Genomic DNA, 19,852 nt, shown 5'->3' with positions numbered 1-19,852 from the left:
TGCGCGCACTACTGCTGCTGCCGCTGACGATGGAACGGCTGGGACCACCGTTGGGGTTGACGGAGTCACTGCTGCAGCGTCAGCTGCTACCGCCACCGCTGGCACCACCGATACCGGGGGTTTCGTCGCTAATGCTGCCCCATTTACAACTCTTGCGAAGGACAGACAGTTCATTTCGGCCTGCACCGCCACCGTCCTACGCTCGACCTCCTTCGTTTGGCACGCCGCATGTTTTACGTTCACATCGGGGTTCCGGTCTGGCACTTGGCTAGTGCCTTCACCCTTATTCATTTTGCGGATGGCAACCTGTACCCCCCGAAGCTCCTCCGTCAACTGGGCCATCCTTTCTCGGATGTCCGCACCGAGGCCACTTTTCCTGTCTTTGACAAGGTCGAGGACCCTATCGACGGACGCGAAAACTCCTTTAATAAGCTCGTCGGCGAGCTCGGTCTGCCTCTGCCTCACCGGCGATCTCGCAGTCGTCGAGCTTCGCGCGAATATCGCCGCCATCGGTGGCGCGTCTTTCTTCGCATCGCTCATGATCGCGCTGTCCTGTTTGGGTCAGTCTCACACACAGCCGACCCGACACTCACGCGCCGTCGAGCGGCCTCCACGCGCACCCCGATGAACGGCCACTTGCCGCCGCACCCACTACTACACGGATGCTGCTGATAGGTGCCGTCACCGTAGATATTTTCGGCAAAACTCACGCACACCGCCTCGCAGCCGGCTGGTCTAGCGGAGCCAGCTGACTAGTAGCGTCACTTTGCCAATAAACCAAGGCGCTATCTTTTCGCTCTGCCGCCGATCCCGACGGCTCACTACACTTTTTCCTTGTTCCTGCACGCTACGGCTTCCTTGTGGAAGGCGCCGTCATCGCTCACTTGCCGTTAGCACAATTAAATATTGGCTTTTACCGGAGCCTGATGCAAACGCGTGTGCTTGTTTGCAGTTTCACTCACTCACAAAAGCACCCTTGGGACAAACAAAGAAACAAAAAATTATGACGAAGGAAAACAGATTTCTCCGGATGTGGCGGTGAAATGGCCAAACAGGAGACGGGAGAAAAGGCCATTTATCGTCCCCGAACTCATCATCGCGACGTAACGTGAGCACGGATAGGCCGTAGAGCTTGGCGCAGACTGCTTTCGAAGAAAAATGGGACCTCTCCCAGCGCAGCGACATCTCACCAAGTTGCTAATTCGAAAAGTTCGGCCAATAATGCTCGCCGGAAACAGGTAGTTGTCGGCTGTCGAAAGGAATCGGATCCAACGTGCGTCACGTCGGGTGAATAAAGTTGCTTACGTTCCGAGGGAAAGACGTGGCTAAAGTATGATATTTGAGTGAGATTGACCTCAGGCGAAGCCTTGAGTCGCGCGGTCGAGTTCTAGTGCAGTGACGCAAGCGTTGCCGGCGAGACAGAACAGGATAATAATTTTGGGAACGATAATTAAAACGAGCACTACGTCGAGCAAAACTTTCACCCGAATCGCATCCTTTGCCATTTCGCTCAAACCACACTCCAGGCCGTCTTCGAGCGAGTGACAAAATTCGTTCTCCGGTTACACACCGAAACATTGTGAACTTATTGTTGATTAATCGAACTGGCCGGGGACTATTCGCGCTCCGGGCCCCGGTTTCTGCGCGTACGTCTCTAGCACCTTGGCTCCCAGTAGACAATTAATTTATCATAATCACCAACAATCTGCGTCATGCGGCACAATGGCGGTCGGCGGTCCAGAAACTGACACCCCGATGGCTCGATTTTCGTGCCTCCCCCCGAGCAGCGCAACGTCGATCTCTCATTACGAGCGGTACGCTTTGTGGTTCAACCGCAAAACCTAAGCACTTCTGGTGGCAGGCCGATTATATACTCACACCGTAGCCGTAGGGACCGGGAGTCACCGGGCAACAGCTTATCTCAGAGCCTGTGGTTTTGGCATCTTGAAAAAAAAAACGCTAATCTCACCGCAATCGCTTTCTAACCGTATCGCTTTCGATTCGTATACTATTATGTGGCCGATTGCGTAAAAGCCAGGGCCATAAAGACACAGATCCCTGTCGGGCGTAGAACGCGCTGAAAGCCCTCGAAAACAAATGGCGTCCACCTCTCAAGGACTCCGCAAAACGCAGATGAGCATCGGCGCGGAATTAAGCCGGCAAAGCTATTTTTGTGGCTTCGGAGGACAACTTTTGAATGAGTGAAGCGGTGTCGTTACCGCTGAACCAGTCTCCTGACAGTGATGGATGAAATTTCAATCCCAGCGCCGCGAAGGCTCACGCGGACTTCGAGAGATCGATGTGTCGATGAGTCGGGTATCTGTGGGTTGCGCACCAATGGATGCCGGCCCCGAGGTCGCATTCCGACGGCAAATTCAATTTCTCACAGCCGTTGGCCACTGTGGGCTTCGATGGGGGAGAAAAAAAATATGGACAGCATCAGTGGCTCTAATTTCTCTCAATCAGTGTCACCGAGATTTGGGCGATCCGGGTGACCTGTTCATCGGCCGCATTATCGGTGGACATCTTCCGATAGCGGAGGACAACATGGAACACACACCCGGCGGTTCTTGTGGCTCGGACGCTGCGAACTGGAAGTCAACAAAACCATGGCGCCCCGAAAATTCCATGCAGCGACCCTTGGCGACATTGACACGCTTCTCTGTTTCACTCGGGGTTTATTTGTAAGCCCGGGGAAATTGATATAACGGGAAGGAGCAGCTCGATAGACTGGACCTGACGTTTAATTTATGCTGTGGGACGCTCAAGGGTAACGGGCGGCTATTAATTAAGATAAGATAGCGAATTGGTGTAGGATTGCAGTTGAAAAACGATGCATGTAGCGTGGAGAGTTACCCTAATTGGCTGCAGCCATCGATTGGTCAACTGATCGAAGCGGGGTTGGTAAAATTTCTCAGAAAGCACGAGGCCGTGTCTGTGCAGTATCTGTAGTGTTTAATGATATCAACCATTAGGGTCGCGATGCGAGCGGTGGATCTGGTTTGTTTAACGCACGGTTCCATTTGCGGAAACTATTGTTTTCGGAACCAGGCACGTGTTGGCCCTTGACTTAGATTTGTTTACCACGGGCAAAAATCGTTGCTGACGATAGGTTTGATGATGGGTTGGATAAAAAAAAAACGAAAGGACTTAAGTAAATTTCAATTTTTGCAAAACATATCCTAACTAATGAATGCTTATGTATCGTCTTTTGAATGTTGTTTTGTTTGGTTATTATTTAAGCTCAACTTGATTAATGGAAATTCTAGCATCAGAATACTATTTTGTCCTACAAACCAATGGAGGCGCCTTGCACGTCATAAGCTTAGGCGGTAATTGTCCCCAAAATTGGCCCTCTGGCCAATCGGCAAACAACCGATTGCACATGTCTAACGCCCTCGCGGACGCGTGTGCAATTGTTTTTCCATTTTTTTTTTTTGTAAAGAAAACTCTTACATTCTACCATTCACGACTTTGATCGCTCAGCACACACCGAGACAATCGACAATGCCACAAGAAAAACGATACACTTAGACGGGCAACGGCGCGCCAGCGGAAGACTGTCGGCACCCAAAGACTGCGAGAAGCCGATGTTGATTGCACATATTTGCTTTTCGCACCCGTCACTTGCTGCCATCGGACCGCGAGTGCTCCGTTCCCCGAAGCCCAAGTGTGGCCCGAGTCCGCCGTCGGTATTGCGCATTTTCCAGCTCCGACAATCTCGACCAACAATCTGGCTCCTTGTGGGCTCTCAACCCCACCGGGAATAGTCTCGCGTAAACATCCGCCAAAAGTGCCACTAACTACGCGATCCTTACGTCGGCCTGGAGTTGGGGACCATTTTCCTTCCCGACAATACCTTGTCGGGAACTCGGGAAGGCAGTCAGTGACGGCGGAGCGTACCTGGCGTACCATGCCTTAATTGAGTTCTTTAAGCGTGAGCATTGTTGACTGATTTGTGAGAAGAGATTTTCCTCCCGGTTGAAGTCCTGTCGAACACTTACTGGCGCCACGTGCCCTGTCATGTAGCGAATTGTGTACGTTGCGTTTATTGCCCTTCGTGAAGGTAAGAAAGAGAGCCAAAAATTCTCCCAAACAAAAGGGTATTGAACTTCACGTGCGTCGCAATACCATTCGATGCTGTCACGGAAGCCATCCGGCGAACATGATCCTTTGGTTGGTGCGATAATTGGACAAAAGGCTCATGGGACAATACACTAGGAAGAAAGTGTATAGCAACCGCACCGCCATTATCATCGATCAAGTGGCTGGACTGGGTTTATGGGGCGGTTCCGAGAGTAGAAACCACAAAACCATCCATATTTAGTATCGGGACCGTGCCGGGATCTACTTGAGATGACCTAATTTCCGGTCACCACCGTAGGCGGATTATGTTTTACACCGGACTCATCAATCTTTTCGCCGGCGAAGTGAAACTGTAACCGGATGCGTCTGGGATGTGTCGCCAGCTTCCGATTCCGTTCGTTCCGTTGACTGTGCTTCGATTGGCTTCGATTCGAAGGATTTGAATATATTTTCATCTTTCGAAGCGTTGAAAAAGGACTCACTGCCACGTTGTGAAACAAAAATGTGGCGGAAAAACTGTTGGGCCATACTTTTGACCCCTTGGCGATACCGAAAATTTAACGGTACCCTGGGGAGCCCAGTGGGTTTGCCACCTAGCGAGCTGTGATGGATTTTTAGAGTTATTTGATTTTTATGGAAATGCTTTTACGCAGCACCGAAACTGATAGAAGCTAAAGTGCAGTGTGGATACTCGACCGAAAACGTAAAACGAAACCAAAATGCTTCCCCAGGCAAGACCGTAATAAAAGGGAATTGATTGATCACCTTTTCCAGCGAGCAGCGTGTCTTCCATTTATTATGCTCAACATCATGCAGTTTATACGGAAACTAACATATTGTAACTCGTTTTGACACAATTTGTTCTACAAAAGATCCGCTTTTGAAAAAGATGCTTCGTTTCCAGACACCAAGGCGGAGTGTTTACGTTTGATAGCTCCACATCAATTAGCACACAGCACGGCCCACTATCGGCCACGCGATTAAATCCCAGACGCTAAACACTCGAAAAGCATTTTCATTTTCACGGCCCACCAGTGGTTTCAAGTGGCCACGTTACTCACCTGTTTTTCCCACGCCACTCTGGCCGAGCACCATCACGCGGAATGGTTTCGTTTTCGAGTGGAGGCCCAGCTTGGCCAGGGACGACTTGGGCGAGGGCGAGGTGGTGTTCATCGCTGGACGGATATGTGGCTCTGCTCGCGACTCGTTCGGCGCCTTCGGCACGACGACCGGCTCCGAATGGCGGTCACTGTAGTCTATCTCGCGATCGCAGAGCAGCTGCACTAATGATCTCATTGGAACTGATCGCGCGACCGGAAACCGTTTGCATAATCACACAACATAAGCGCACATTGTTTCGCTGTTTCGGGTTTCTGGCTCCGAAATATAAATATGGCCTTTATCCGAAATATTCTGGCCTTTATCCTACGTTTCCTACACAACACCGGGCTAGGGCCGTTCAATTGTTAACGCTGTGATCAGATCGATCGGCTCCCGATGGCGATTTATGATCTCGCCGGCACTGTGTCCACGTCCTGTTCACGCCCAACTCGACTAGGCGACATCGATATATTACAATTACGGCGGAGAAAGCACACACACACAGACAGACAGGCACCATCCAACGTGCGGCTCGCGACAACGATTAACGGCGGTGCTTTATCTTCCCGGTCGGTTCCCGGGCACTGCCAACTTCCGGGGCACTGGTCGAAGTGAGCACAATGCAGTGTCCAAAATGGTGTCTAGTTCGGCGGGTGGGTCTGTCATAAAAATTTGGTCGACGGTAGCCGAACGCCAAGATGACCTCACGCTGAGTGCTATTTTCGTGCCGGGATGGTCCCAGCGGTGTCCGCGAGCGCGGGAAGAAAAAATTGCAATTACCGCTAAACCATTTGCCGTTCAGGAAGTGTGCAAACGATCACATGGAGCATGGAGCAGTGGAACCGTTCCGAGGTAGAAAAACCCGGGGTGTATCCCCTGTGCGTTTAGCGACACGCGTGCCCGAGACCTAGTCAAGCCCGAGCCGGTCGGGTGGCACACACGAGCGTCCGATTGCGGCAACAGCAACCAATGTCGTGTGCGGACTTCCGCACAACATAACACACACGTTGGTTCACACGATTCGATTTATTTCCATCAGCTCACGATCAACAAACAGTCGGCACGCTTTATATTTACTTTATCGTTTCTTCCCGTTCGCCCGTTGGAGGTATTCTTTGGGGATGCTTCGAAGATGACGACGACGACAATGAACGACAACAACAAACGGCGATTAGGTCGCGCTGAACACTGAACACCTGCGAGACCGCCACGATCTGCGATAGGAACATACACACACACACAGCTACGAAGGTCCACAGCCCGTTGATGAGACAGAATAAACAGCGCTTCGCCGGATCGCTGACCGGCCCCGGAACCGGAACCGGAAGTGGTGCCCGTTTATGGTCAAAAGAAAGAGAGAGAGCGCGATAAGCAGCCTACCTCGACCTCACTCGACACTGGACAGCGGCCACACTACTTTAAACACCTGGACACCCTTTCCCAAGACGAGGATCACACAGATTTGCACTTCTTCACCAAAACTTAAACGAACGAAGAAACGGGGGACCGAAACTAGGGCAAAGACCGACCGTACGCCGGGAAAACTCAAAGTTCGTGGGTTGGGAAAACAGGACAGACCCGTCCGCCCACTCCGCCGGTTGGTTGTTTTGGGAGCGGAAAGTGAGCGGTACGCGGAAAATTAAAGAATGGAAAGATTAAGGTGCCGTGCCGGGTGACTGGTGACCGATGCGTTGGAATCGCGGTTGCGATCTGATGGCCATACCGGTCGCAGCCGGTAGTATTTATAATGCTTGACTCACCCAGCCACCCACCCATTGACGGGAGAAGCCACAGAGAGAGAGATGGAAAGAGAGAGAGAGCGAAAGAGCGGATGCGTACACGGGTGGGTCATAGGAGCAGGATCGATTACAGAGAGGAACCGAATCCTTAAGACATCCTAATCTTCGTTTTTCCTAAATCAGTAATTACTAAATCATGCTAAAATCAACAAGCATCCTATTTTCCCAAACAAAAAATAGATAATATTGGCAGATGGTCTGATACTTATGGTTCCCTAGTGTACTTCAAGGGGTATGAGAGAGTATACTACGCTTCAGTGGGAGCCGTCTAGTGACTCTCTTTGCCCAAGATCACCGGCAGACATCCGTGGATTGTTTGGGTTGATTTTCTCTCTCTCTTTCTCGTCCTCGTCTGTTTTGGTTCTTTACTACGGTCGTCCGTCGGTAGTAGCACTCGTTGATCGGGCCGGCCCGAGAGCCTGACGCTAGCTGACGCCTGTTGATATTGGAAACTCTGGCTCGGCTTACGCAGAGAATAAATTGTGTCGAACTCGTCGCTTGATGGAGGTGCCAACTCTGCCGTCTGCGACCCCGCGCGACATCCCCCATCATTGATCAATGTTATGCTGTACGATAGGAAAATGGTCCTTTTTGTCCCGCGAAGGGTGTCAGGTGCAGGTGTGTATCGAGCATTGTGCCAATTATTCTAAGCACACAACACGACCGTTCGGCCGTTCCGTGTCTGTTGATTGTTGGCTCGGCCGCACGCTGAGTCGCAATTGTCGGGCATGCAAACGATGGCGCAAATGATTCCAATCATCATCCAACCATCGCGGCCGGGCGACCGGTGGAAATTGTTTAATTAATCTATTTTCCTTTGCACGTACAAAGTGTCACACAGCGTTCACGAGCTCCGGAGTGGACGGGTCGAGTAACTAATCGTGCCATATTTTCAATTAGAAATCATTCATCATCACGGTTTGGCGACACCGAGCCGGGCCAACCAACAAATTCAAGATGGTCCCAAACGGCCAATAAGCGGATTATGTACCATCGCTTCCGGCGCGGGTAGTGCCTTTACAGTTTAGTTCCCCATTAAAAGGCCCTTTTTCGGCGGAACCATAATCGGCGACTGCGGCGCTGTCGTATGATAACGCGCCGCACTTTCGCCCGAATCTAGCTAATCACGAAATCGATGGCCAAAACCACGTCCACGTCTCGGAGGCACCAAATATTTACAGCTCGCACTTAATCGGACGCACAAACAACATCGAGCGGCAGGCTATCAACTTTCTAATTAATCGGTTGCGTGCCATTCGGTGGCCCCATGGCTCTCGAAGACGGGGATGTCCTTCGAGAGGGGGCTGCTCATGTTCGCGCCTATGATTGGTTGGCTGAAACCGAGTCCAGCACATTCGGAGACGCTCGAACGAGGCCAGACATATCAAGCGCAGCTTTGTTCGGCCATACGTCATTAAAATGGCGCTTCACACATGAGTTCGTGCCTGTCGTCGCAGGTTAACACGCACCGCAGGACAGCGGTGCGTGATTAAACTCGTCATCCAATCCGGCCCACCACCCGGGGTGTTCCAGGTGCCGTCCGCCCGAACGCATCATCGCATTCTTCCGCATCCTGCGCACCGCGGGCGAACATTATGTAAATTGATATCAAAAAAGCGCAATCTGCTTACGCGGCAACTGAGGCGACACTAATCAGACAGACGGTGACTTGGCTCGGGGCTCGGCGGATGATTAATCGGAGCCGGAGAGTGAGGGTCGCGGTGTAAACCACCGGGGCGCCCCACCGGTGGAGGTTATCTCAGGTGTCTGCCCCACATTTCCGGAGGTGTAGATTAAAGTGAAGTCTGCTCCGGGAGGTGTGGATTGAAACTGGAGAAGATCAAGCCCGTTCGCCGCGGGGGCACACACGTCGGATTGATTATTTCAAGCGGTGGCCTTCGGTGTCGCGGGCGTTACGCGCTGGTGCGACACTGGACGCGGTCGCTAACACGTGAGGAACGCTGCGCTGCGGGTTATAAATAAATCCGGCGGGGCGTGTGCGAAACATGATTTATGATGGCGACGACCGGAGCCCAAACCTCTTGGCGGGAAGTATCCCTATCACTGCACTGCTTCCGCGTCCGTTGTGGGAACGCCACCACCGATTGCCCGATTGCCTAAATAAAACATAAGCTGCCCTCTCTTAGGGGGGTTACTGTTGCCGAGCGTAAGGTTGAAGCCCTCCTGAAGGGTGGTCTGAAGGCCACGAAAAAGCTTCGCTAAATTTAGCCACTATCACCGTGATCGATGAGTGCTTCCGGCGAGCCCAGGGATACGCTGCCGCAGAAGTGCAATCAGGATAGGAGCTGCCACGGAGGCTGATAACGGCTTATTGTGATGGGGCAATAATAGGTAGTGCGTTCTGAGTACATTTATGCTTTGTGCAAGATAAAAACGGAAGTTTTATCGTGGGAACGTTTATGTGGCCGCTTCCTGCAACGATGCGCGAATAATTCGTCTCGCAGGAAATGCATTGCCATGTGAAGCAGGAATGGAAAACGAAAGAAAAACTCCCGAGCAGTTCCTTATTGTTATTTCTTACGAATTGCAATTGTGTGCCGTCTTGTTCCATCGGTCCTATCGTAACGCTGCAGGAATTTTAAGTAGAAAAACGGATCTCATTCATCTCGGAATCATTCTTTACTTTTTATTTCAACACTATTACAATTTTATGCAGCTTACTGTGTGCCTACCGACTTAGTAGCTTTATTTGACCCAACTTTTCTTACTTAGCATTTTGCTTTCCGGTTCCTCCTGCTTTTCCACTTGCTACGATCCGCATAATCTTCATCCTGTTACGCATACTGCACACTGATCAGCGCATTGCAAGTATCGAAGTGTAACCGCAAGTAACTTACCGATACGATCGTTACCCTTGGATAGACTCTTGTTCGCAACAAATATTGTTCACTAGTACGTAACGGGATCCGGAAACTCGTGAACATCACGAGGATCGGATCGTTCTAGTTGAGAATACAAGCCAGGCGATAGCTGTTCGGTGACTTTACAGTAGGACGACCATCTCGACGGTACGCACGTGACTGACGATACTGGTACACACGTGACTACACACGTGACTAATTCCTAAATATTTACCAATCAATTGAACCATCCATTCCGAAGAGATAATGTCATAAACCTTAACCTGTCGGATGAGTCAAACTCTTAAATTATAATGTCGCACCATCGCACCATTGCATCTGTGTCATCGCGCGAAACGCATTCCATCAACGAGGGAAGAAAATATTTTTCAAAATCCCCGAAAATATACAACTGTTCGGATGTCCGCGCTTCACGCTGGAAGTTATTTTTGAATTGTTTACACTACCGGACATATCGGATCGGTAGCCGTGCGAAGGCGCAAGGCAATTGGAAGATTATCGGCAGAAGTCTCCGTCTGATTTGAATAAAAATCCTAGTTTTGTCTTCTTCTCGTGAGACGGATTTTGGTAGCTGCTACCGCTACCCGTACTTATCTGCGTGAAGGTCACTGCCACGGCACCAAAATCAATCAGCGGGCCAAAGGTCCGTTTCGCTCCTTTGCTTGTAATCAGTATTAAAAGTGAGGCGAACAAATTTACCGAAAAGATCGCCAAAGTCTAGGGTGCGCGTCTAGTGATCAGAACTTCGACCTCGCGCTCGATCGTGGCAATCAGTGATGAACAGTGGGCGCGTGTAGTCGACGCGGCGTGCTGCCACCATGGTCGAGTAGGAAGTAGTTGTACGCGCGTACCCGTAATCGATCATTAGAATAGTGTTGTTTCGCGTGGAGGCGACGTAGACACTACACAAATAACATCATCGTTTAGAAATCGCGTATTGACGCCTTCGGATCGGGACACTACTCAGTCACCAACACCGAGGCACCACCATGTTGTTGCTGGCACCAGTGCTTTCTTGTCTGATATTGCTTAATAGCTGTCCCAAGCCAGTGATAAGCGGGCAGCCGAACGACAAAGACGCTTCCGAGATGTCGCTTCCCGACTACGATCAGTATCTTGGCGAGTACGCGATGGGTTGACGACACACGGCACGCGCCACGAAGGGAACCCTGTAACGATCTGGTGTTTTGTAGGTACATCAAGCCAGGGGACCGTTTGGCCTTGCTGCTGGACTACGATGGTACGTTGGCCGAGCTGACCTCCCACCCGAACCTGACGCAGATGAGCTCCGAGATGCGCCAGGCACTGGGAAATATCGCCAACAGCGGCAAGGCCTTCGTGGCGGTCATCTCGGGGCGTGATGTCGATGGCGTGAAAGCAAAGATCGGTCTGGAAAATATCATCTACTCGGGCAATCACGGACTGGAGGTCCTGTACCCGGATGGGACGCGCCACAACCAGGGCATTCCGACCGATGTGGCCGACAATTTTGACAAAATGATCGATCATCTCAATCGAGAGGTAAGCGAGAGGATGGTACTGTGAAGTGATCAAGCGATGCAGTTATCGATTGCTGTTCCCACCGCCCAGGTTGTCCACCATGGTTCCTGGGTAGAGAACAAGCGCGTGTCGATAACATTCCACTTCCGGGAAACGGAGCCACAGCACGTCGGGAACATGGCCGAACGGGCGAAGGAGATCATTGAATCGTACGGTTACACGGCGAATGCAGCACACGCGTCCGTCGAAGGGAAACCGCCGATACAGTGGAACAAGGGACTGGCGGCCGAGTATATCCTTGGGAACAGCTTCGATCCTAGCTGGCGCCAGCGGAAGGTAATCTTTGCCGGGGACGACACCACCGACGAGGACGTGATGAAGATGATCAAGGGCAGTGGAAGGTCGTTCCGGGTGACCAAAGATAAGGCGCTGGTGACGAACGCCGATTACAAGATTCCGTCGGTCGGGGCCGTGTACCACCTGCTCAAGTGGATCGAATCGAGGCTCGCCGGCTAAGCGGGCCAGCTGGGACGGTGCTAACTGGAGCAAATCGCTGTCACGAGCACAATAAAGAGGATTATTTTCTTTTCGCTAAGATGACAATGTTTACCTTCCGGGCCCGTGAGCCGGAGACAAATCGGTTGTTGTTTGTAAACAAAACGCAGCTCTTATCGCCTTATCGGACCATCACGGACGGGGAAGGGAGGTTATAGGTCGCTGGGTCAAGGATCACCGACACCCTTTTTTGCACCTATTGGCTACCAGGATGTGTGCTGAAGGTAAATTACTTACGATTTTTGCATAATTGTGCATGTGCCAGGTTTTTATTTTAGAAGGCCCTTGACAGTTGAAGATAAGAGGAAAAAAACCATTACAGTGATATCGCTTTTTCTGATGCTGAATTAAAATTGATTTGCACATGGTAACAATTCTAGGTGATAATATTTTTACAATAATTTTCAAATTAATCGAGCAGTGCTATCCACTCGAATTGACGCTTCGAGCACATTCGAGCAGTCGTCATCGTGAACGTGCTGTCAAAATGCGTAAACGTCAAAATCAACACGACGGCGGAGGACGAAAGAAAACAAAACCTGTGTCCCCGAAAAGCTGGGCATTTTTTGCATGTAAATAATTTATTAGAGTACTTGCCACACCCGGAAACCGGAAATGTCCTCCCCGGAAACCAAGTTAGATGTGAGCTGAATCGAGGTAGGAAGCGATGGCTGCTTTGCTTAATCGGTCCGCGCTCTTGAATTCCAGCTGTACGATGAGGAGGTTTCGGCGTCCGAATCGATGCACGGAGATATGACTGTGGCCAGTGCCCAGCAGCGAAACACGAACAACCCAGGGGCGCCACACTTTAACACTCTCGACGAACCAATAAGGGACACAATTGTAAGAAACACCAGACGGCACTGCATGAGGAAAGACACATTTTGCCTGACGAACATCTTCCCCCGTTTGTTTCTAGCTGCGTGACGTCAAAGCAGTCGGTGTCAAATTTTACCACGTCCTCATCCCGAAGGAGAAAAATACCCTGCTAAAGGAATGGGATCTGTGGGGACCGCTGGTGCTGTGCACCTTCATGGCCACCATTTTACAGGGATCCTCGGACGGCATTTACGACGGCGGGCCAGAGTTTGCACAAGTGTTTGTGATCGTGTGGATCGGGGCGCTGATAGTGACTCTCAACTCGAAGTTGCTCGGTGGCAATATGTACGATTTGTGTGACCCAGCAACGACTCATCAGTCACGTACCCGTGTAATGTGTACCCTTTGTCCCTTTTAGATCTTTCTTCCAATCGGTTTGTGTCCTCGGATACTGCTTAACGCCGTGTGCACTCGCTCTGCTGCTGTGTCGAATCGTGCTACTCGCGGAACAAACGACGTTTCTATTTTTTCTCCGATTTCTCATCGCAGCGACGGGGTTCGGTTGGGCCACATACGGTGAGTGGAACGTGTGTGGCAATGCCTTTCAGTTGATAACCCGCCATCTTATCGTTTTGCAGCTTCGATCATCTTTCTCGGCGATAGTCAGCCAGCGAACCGGAAAGCGTTGGCAGTGTATCCGATATTCCTATTCTATTTTATTATCTCATGGTTAGTAATTTCACACAGTAACGTGTAATGCACTAAGGGATGCAATTTGCCTGTGAAACATGTATGGCCAAGAAGTGGGTGACTGACTAGAACGTTGCCGGATCGGATCTCGAAGGGACTGTGAAACGCCGCTGCACCTACGGTACATTCCACCATACGAGGAAGTAAAAAATCGCCGATGGCAAGGGTGACACCATGGCCGTTCAATGACAAGATTGGCTGCAAAACGCACGACGATTAGGCTGAACACGACCCACTAAGAGAAGAGTAATCGCTAGCATGTACTACTACTGTCTATGGCCAACACCTTTTGTATTATAAATCTTTCCACAGCTTAGAGTAATAAAACCAACACATTCGTAACATGGATTCGAATCGCGATGCAATTAGTAACAGTGAACAGGAATCGTAAAAGAAACGCCCGATGTGCGTAATGAGTGCGCCCCCTTTTGGCTCAAAAGCCACTGCAAATTTATTTTCTCTAAACTAACCCTAGAAAGGACATTCCAAGAACATCAACGATTTGCACGTAACATAAGTTTCATTGTCCCAACGACAACAAACGCTGTGAGTTGCCAACTCATAAATGTTTCGTTCGGAACAACGAAATTGTTTCCATTGCATGAACCAGAATTTGGGAATCTGGAAGTAATAAAATATTCAACATGTTTTTGTTTTACTAAAATCTAAACGTAACACCCCACAGAAGCCATGCGTTGCCGCAATGTTAGTCGCGCTCATCGGAACTGCTGGCGGCACTGTTGGCCGCACTGGCGTTCGGCACCAGATCGAACGCCATCTGCATCCGGACGCCGTCCTTCTTCTTGCCACGGTACGTGAGACTGTTGGCACGTGGTTTGCGGCGCATAAAGTGCCGTTCGACCCATTTCAGCATCGTGAGCACGGAATCGGTGGATGGTAAACGCCGCTCGGCGGACGTTTTGATGATCTGAGAGTTTGTGACACGGAACGTGGCCGCCATTCCCTTGAGTGCCTGTGAAATAAAACGGAATACGATGCCGGTAAACCGAGCGATTCGGAGCAGTCGCCCTCGCTACTTACCATCATGGCATCTTCGTCGGTCATATCGTCTCCGGCGTAGATGATCTTGATACGTTCACTCCAATCGACACCGAAAGCCGTGCGCAGAATGTAGATCGAGGCTCGGCCCTTATTCCACTGCACCGGAGGCTTCGCCTCGATGGCGCAGTGCGCTTCGGCCGCGCGGAAACCGAACCGGATGATGAGCTCCCGTGCCTTTTCCACCATCGCCGGACGCAGCTCCAAGGGGGTCTCCCGATAGTGGTACGTCAGCAGTGGTCCCTTGTTCTCCACCCAAGCTCCATCGCCACAGACCTGACCACCGGAAGGTGCGCTTTAGCAGACATTACACACTAACGGACCCTTCACCCGTACTCACCGAATCCTGGAGTGACTTTAGCAATCCACTAACTTTGTCCTCGTACTCGATCGGCATCGGGTGAACGAACTTGCTACCGTCCGGATGCAGAATCTCGAGCCCATGGTTACCGGCGTAGGTGATGCCCTCGATGCCGACCATACGCTTCACGTTGTCCACGTTGCGCCCGGAGATGATGGCCACGTACACGTCCGAGTGGTTCGAGAGCCGTTGGAGGACATTTTTCGTTTCCGGCGGAAGGATGGCCAGATCCGGGTGCGGTGCAATCGGTGCCAGTGTTCCATCGTAATCCAGCAGCAGTGCCAGTTTGTGGTTGTATCCGATGTAACTTTACATACAGAGTGAGATGGGGAAAAAAGGATAATTTAAAGGGCATTCCTTCAGGTGGAAAAATAGCACCTACTTTAGCAGATAGTCATCGAAATCGTCCACGCTGACGGGTTGCATCGTGGTCGTGCCGATGTCATCCTCCTCCAATGAACCCATCGCCTTCAGGAACTGCCGCATCCACGTGTTGACGTCGTGTTGCATTTCGCGCCTTCGCATGCGCGACATCCGCAGCGTTCGTTCGTCCTCCGGCATCGTGAGCGCTCGGTGTATGACTTCCGCAGCCGCATCCAGCTCGTACGGGTTGCAGAGCAGCGCCTCGTGCATGGTTTCACCGGCCCCAGCAAACGGGGACACGATCAACACCCCCGGTGGCTCGTTGATCTGGCAGGCGACAAACTCTTTCGCCACCAGATTCATGCCGTCCCGCAGCGGAGTCACGAGGCACACGGAAGCCTCCCGGTAGAAGGCAGCCAACTCTTCCTGCCCGACGCACCCATAAATGTAGCGGATCGGCGACCAGTTGGCGGTTGTGAAGCGACCGTTGATCCGCCCGACTAGCTGGTCCATCTCCTCCTTTAGCTCCTGGTACTCCTTGACGTCAGTACGCGACGGTACCGAGATCTGCAGCAGGCTAACGTTCTCCCGGTGCTCGGGATGCCGCTCCAGCAACACCTCGAACGCCTTCAGGCGGTTCACCAAGCCCTTGGTGTAGTCCAGCCGATCGACACCGAGAATGATCTTCTGATTGGTGTTGATCACCTTGCGCGCCGAGTGCGCAAGTTCCACGAACCGATCGAACGGGATACCGATCGGTAGGGGTCGCACGCGCACCGATCGACCACCGTGCTCGACGAGCAAGTTCTTGCGATCCACCCGGCAGCCCAAGTTGCGCTGGCAGCAGTCGACAAAGTTGAGACAATAGTCCCTGATGTGGAACCCGATCATATCGCACGCCAGCATCCCCTGCAGAATCTCGTCCGACCACGGGTACAGGCGGAAGATGTCCCACGGCGGGAACGGGATGTGCAGGAAGAACGCCATCTGGTACGGAAGGTTCTTCTCGTCCGCCTCCTCGCGGATCCAGTTCGCGGCCAGCATCAGATGGTAGTCGTGGATCCAGATGAGCGGCACACCGGAGTGTGTGTTTTTCTTCAGACACTTCTCGAGCGCCTCGATCGTTCGGGAGGCGAACTCCTTGTTGACCGTGTAGTACGACCGCCAGTGATCGGCACAGAACGTGGCCCGACCGGGCATCGAGTGGAACAGCGGCCAGAACGTGCCGTTGCAGCAGCCATTGTAGTAGCTGTCGAACAGCTTCGGTTCGACGTTCACCGAGACCACCTGTTCCGACAGTAGCCCGGCAGTTGGCGTATTGTCCGACGGATCCGACTCCGGGATCGGCTCGTTGTCGTCCGTCAGCGTTATGCCGGACCAGCCGACCCACAGCCCTTTGCCCTTGATCACGACCGGGGCCACCGCCGTGACTAATCCACCGGCACTGTGCGGAAAGAAGAACAGATCATGGTGTGGCAAGTGAATAAAGGGCTTCGAGGGTTTGATTCGATCCCGAGATAAGAAGCTGTCCACGAGCACGCGCCCCGTCTATCAGCCGACGGTAGAGTGACATCGTCGTCGCCCTGCCCCGTGCCCTGCCCGCTAAGCCTAAGCCTCGGTAGGCAAACAAGTAAACGCGCGGCAGCCGCCGCCGCGTCCCCACAATCAACGCAACTCTTCAAAGTCATCGGGCAATCGTGGGTCGGAAGTTACGACGGCGGCCAGCGGTAAAAAAAAACGCAGACCAGCGCTGTTGTTGATGATGATGATGATGATGGTTGCGATGAGCAAAATCAATATTATGAAGAATTACGATGGCTGTCGTGGCTTCCTACTGATAAGCGTAAATCGCGACTCTCGGCTCTTAGCTTCCCGCTGTGCCTTTTGTTTATTGGAGCTTTCGCCAGGGGGTTCTAAACTCCCGCTACGATCACGTGAAGTGGCTGTGGTTGATGGGTAAATGATATGGTTCAATATTTTACGCTACGCTATATTACGCTACGGCACGGGATGATCTTAAAGGGAAGAATTGAAACTTCGACTCGATGCTGTTGAAGAAAAAGGCATCGGAATGCTCTCCGGCGTTGAGTGGCCCGCCAGGAGAGTTTCACCACAAACCACAAGGACACTTTTGATTACACTTTCAAGGAACCCGGTCGAGTAGGTCATTCTGCAAGCAGCAGAAGCTATAAAAACGGAACCAGCGAAACCCATTAACTACCAGGGAACTCGACCGAATAAAAAAGTAAACAAAAGTTCTTGTACCAGATCACCATCGCCGGGACCATTTGCGCAACCAGTTCCCGGTGGAAGAGAGCAAAACGGGGCCACTCAGAGAGAAACGAAGGTCACAACAGCAGCAACACTTTGTAGCTCCACAGTTCCAACAGCGGACTGGCTTATCATCAACTTCACCAAGGAGTGTGTTCCGCAATCAGCGCGACACACCGTTGTTTAGTCCCGGATTTCTCGGACAGCCAGCTGTCGCTGCACAGACAAAACACACCCCTAGACGGCGCCCACCGGGATTGGTCCTTACCTAGCGTGACGGCTCAGCTGGCCCGTCGTCGGGTCCCGTTTCAGCACAAACGGCAATCGGTTGGAGACGACAATCAGGCTGCTCTTGGTATGCGCCTCCTGCGGTCCGGTGATGGTTATTTCACAATTCGATGACATTGCTGCGCTGGATTCTCGGTCCACGCTGACATTCACTCAAACAGCTCAACCCGCTCCGGCTCGACGATCGACCGATCGGATCGAGGATCGCTCTGCGACGCTCTGCACCGAGATACTCTGGTTTCCGCTTGGGGGTTTCTACGTCCTTATAGCACAAGGACCCGATCGGAAGTAAACGACAGTCCTTTTCGGTAGCGTCGATGAATGTTCTGGAGGCCTAGGTCTAGGTTGGGCACACACACTTCTCGTCACGCACACTTTGCAGCTTCCTATTATCGCCACGGCCCTGTTCGGCGCTCACTCAGGCTCACTTGGGGAAGGTTTGCCTACTCGATGGAGCAGTCGAGATTCAACTGAGCCCCGGACACTGTGTGCTGCCAGCTGATAAAGGACACTTTAAAGCTCGTGCGCCACCAGTTGTAGTCCGCGGGATGATGAGGAACCGGACGACGAGGGGGAGCGAGCAAGATGTGGGAAGTCCAGCACAATAACAAACAACACCGTGACCGTTACACACAGGGATCAGATCGAGTCAGATCGATCGCGCACCGCAAGCAGCCTCCAGTGACCGAAGCGTGCCAAGCCGAATGTCCGAACTCTCGGGACGCACTGGTGTGCGTGGGCTCGATTTGTTTAATCACAACAAATCGTAGAATTTTATTTATTTCCCAACTACCCAAACCCGAGCCCGCCAAAGGGCCAGCGGCCCCAAAGCTGGGGCCAGGTCGGTTCCTGGGCCGAGGCCGAGAGCGAGCGAGACGGCCCACGAGACCGGCTGTCACCTTTTGCGCTCACGTTGAGTGGCGCTTATCAGCGGATTTGATATGGCACAGCCGGGTCGGGTGTTTTTGTTGGCATCCGTGTACGCACCCAGGTTTGCCAGAAGCGTGTGCGAGTGTGTGTGTGTGTGCGGTGGCCGATTGGACTGCGCCATGATGAACCGTGAGATAAGCCGATTTTGCTCCTCACTGAGCGAGGAGATCCGTCCCAAGGCTTACCGCCGAAGTAGCGGACCGTCAATCTGTCTGACTGCCGGCTGGACCACCTGCGAGACACGGCGAGACACTGCCAAACGGCCTCCTAAAACTCTCTGCAAATCGATCGATTCCTGCCAAACTGACGTCGACATCCGTGTAATGTATGCCACCGCGTTGTTGTTCGTTCCCGCGGCCAATCGCAGCCTTTTCGCAGTGATAAGCGGCGCGATCCCAGAAGACGCGCACTTTGTCCCGGTCAATTGCCGTGCGGGTTCGGAAAAAAGGAGCAGATTGAAGGCTGCGGCCGTCGAAGGCCGAGAACTGGACCCCGATGACGTACCTTGCCCTATTGGCCAGCACCGCGGGGTGTGGTTCTGTGGCCGGTCTTTGTGCCACGGGACCGTAGTTTTTGGACGCCGCCGCGGCAGTCCTCGCCACCTCGGAGAGGTCCCACGGGTTATCGGGAGGTAGCCCGCACGCAGACCAGACGAAAGTAGGGCGAGATTTCGGGGGTCAAACGGTGGTCGGGTGGATAGCCGCTGCCGTCGGTGCGATTGACACTGGAAGGACGCGTTGCTGTGTTTCCGATGGCCCCCCGGACGCGCTGGCGGCGCGGCTGCTGAGAGGCAAAAGATTATGATCCACTCCGTCTCCAATCGCCCGGTCCAGTTCGATCCTGATTTGAGCGGCACCGTGTCCAATTCATTCCGCTTCTCCACGGCACACGGGACCGTAGCCAACGCCAATGATGACACCCTCGGTTTCGCCTTGCCGCTGGAAAGCTCCATTATTTTGTCTGGTCCATGGGCGAGGGTAGTTTATGGCCGTGGGGGCTTATCGAAAACACGAGCTGGCCCGAGGTTCTCGAGGCCAATTATTTTGCCTACCCTATCGGCTCAACGTTGCGTTAATCTACGGCACGAG

General features: G+C 52.3%; 4 protein-coding genes across 4 annotated transcripts in view; 2 read left to right on the top strand and 2 right to left on the bottom strand.

The window, feature by feature from the left end:
* The window catches only part of LOC128271512 (ras-related protein Rab6), a 15,344-nt gene extending 8,511 nt beyond the window's left edge, over window positions 1-6,833 (bottom strand). The window contains exon 1 of the mRNA XM_053009078.1: window positions 5,148-6,833. Within this exon, the coding sequence (XP_052865038.1) occupies window positions 5,148-5,382 (235 nt within the window). The 5' untranslated portion in view covers window positions 5,383-6,833. The remainder of the gene's footprint in view (window positions 1-5,147) is intronic.
* A 3,947-nt stretch (window positions 6,834-10,780) lies between these two features.
* Window positions 10,781-11,965, top strand: LOC128271513 (uncharacterized). The gene is made up of 3 exons (XM_053009079.1): window positions 10,781-10,991; window positions 11,062-11,389; window positions 11,459-11,965. Exons 1-3 carry the CDS (start codon window positions 10,858-10,860, stop codon window positions 11,882-11,884), a joined length of 888 nt encoding a protein of 295 aa, XP_052865039.1. The 5' UTR covers window positions 10,781-10,857; the 3' UTR covers window positions 11,885-11,965.
* A 468-nt stretch (window positions 11,966-12,433) lies between these two features.
* Window positions 12,434-14,455, top strand: LOC128271514 (protein YIPF6). The gene is made up of 5 exons (XM_053009080.1): window positions 12,434-12,565; window positions 12,632-12,766; window positions 12,843-13,087; window positions 13,161-13,318; window positions 13,381-14,455. Exons 1-5 carry the CDS (start codon window positions 12,539-12,541, stop codon window positions 13,497-13,499), a joined length of 684 nt encoding a protein of 227 aa, XP_052865040.1. The 5' UTR covers window positions 12,434-12,538; the 3' UTR covers window positions 13,500-14,455.
* On the bottom strand, window positions 13,750-18,299 carry LOC128271510 (uncharacterized). The gene is made up of 5 exons (XM_053009076.1): window positions 17,815-18,299; window positions 15,295-16,719; window positions 14,892-15,219; window positions 14,534-14,827; window positions 13,750-14,465 (listed from the first exon to the last, which is right to left on the bottom strand). Exons 1-5 carry the CDS (start codon window positions 17,949-17,951, stop codon window positions 14,199-14,201), a joined length of 2,451 nt encoding a protein of 816 aa, XP_052865036.1. The 5' UTR covers window positions 17,952-18,299; the 3' UTR covers window positions 13,750-14,198.
* Window positions 18,300-19,852: the final 1,553 nt, after the last annotated feature.

This window comes from Anopheles cruzii, chromosome 3 (assembly GCF_943734635.1).
Source record: "Anopheles cruzii chromosome 3, idAnoCruzAS_RS32_06, whole genome shotgun sequence".
Lineage (NCBI taxonomy): Eukaryota > Metazoa > Arthropoda > Insecta > Diptera > Culicidae > Anopheles > Anopheles cruzii.
The sequence above is the reverse complement of the archived record's forward strand: the minus strand, read 5'-3'. Positions and strand labels throughout refer to the sequence as shown.

What these genes read in the sequence shown, in the direction of transcription:
- LOC128271513 (XM_053009079.1), top strand. Translation starts at nt 10,858, where the DNA reads ATGTTGTTGCTGGCACCAGTGCTTTCTTGTCTGATATTGCTTAATAGC. An exon ending in TACGATCAGTATCTTGGCGA is followed by an intron (nt 10,992 to 11,061) that starts GTACGCGATGGG and finishes GGTGTTTTGTAG; the next exon opens with GTACATCAAGCCAGGGGACC. An exon ending in TCGATCATCTCAATCGAGAG is followed by an intron (nt 11,390 to 11,458) that starts GTAAGCGAGAGG and finishes CCCACCGCCCAG; the next exon opens with GTTGTCCACCATGGTTCCTG.
- LOC128271514 (XM_053009080.1), top strand. Translation starts at nt 12,539, where the DNA reads ATGTCCTCCCCGGAAACCAAGTTAGAT. An exon ending in AACCAATAAGGGACACAATT is followed by an intron (nt 12,767 to 12,842) that starts GTAAGAAACACC and finishes GTTTGTTTCTAG; the next exon opens with CTGCGTGACGTCAAAGCAGT. An exon ending in GTTCGGTTGGGCCACATACG is followed by an intron (nt 13,319 to 13,380) that starts GTGAGTGGAACG and finishes ATCGTTTTGCAG; the next exon opens with CTTCGATCATCTTTCTCGGC.
- LOC128271510 (XM_053009076.1), bottom strand. Translation starts at nt 17,951, where the DNA reads ATGTCATCGAATTGTGAAATAACCATCACCGGACCGCAGGAGGCGCAT. An exon ending in TAAAGTCACTCCAGGATTCG is followed by an intron (nt 14,828 to 14,891) that starts GTGAGTACGGGT and finishes TCCGGTGGTCAG; the next exon opens with GTCTGTGGCGATGGAGCTTG. An exon ending in CCGACGAAGATGCCATGATG is followed by an intron (nt 14,466 to 14,533) that starts GTAAGTAGCGAG and finishes TTTATTTCACAG; the next exon opens with GCACTCAAGGGAATGGCGGC.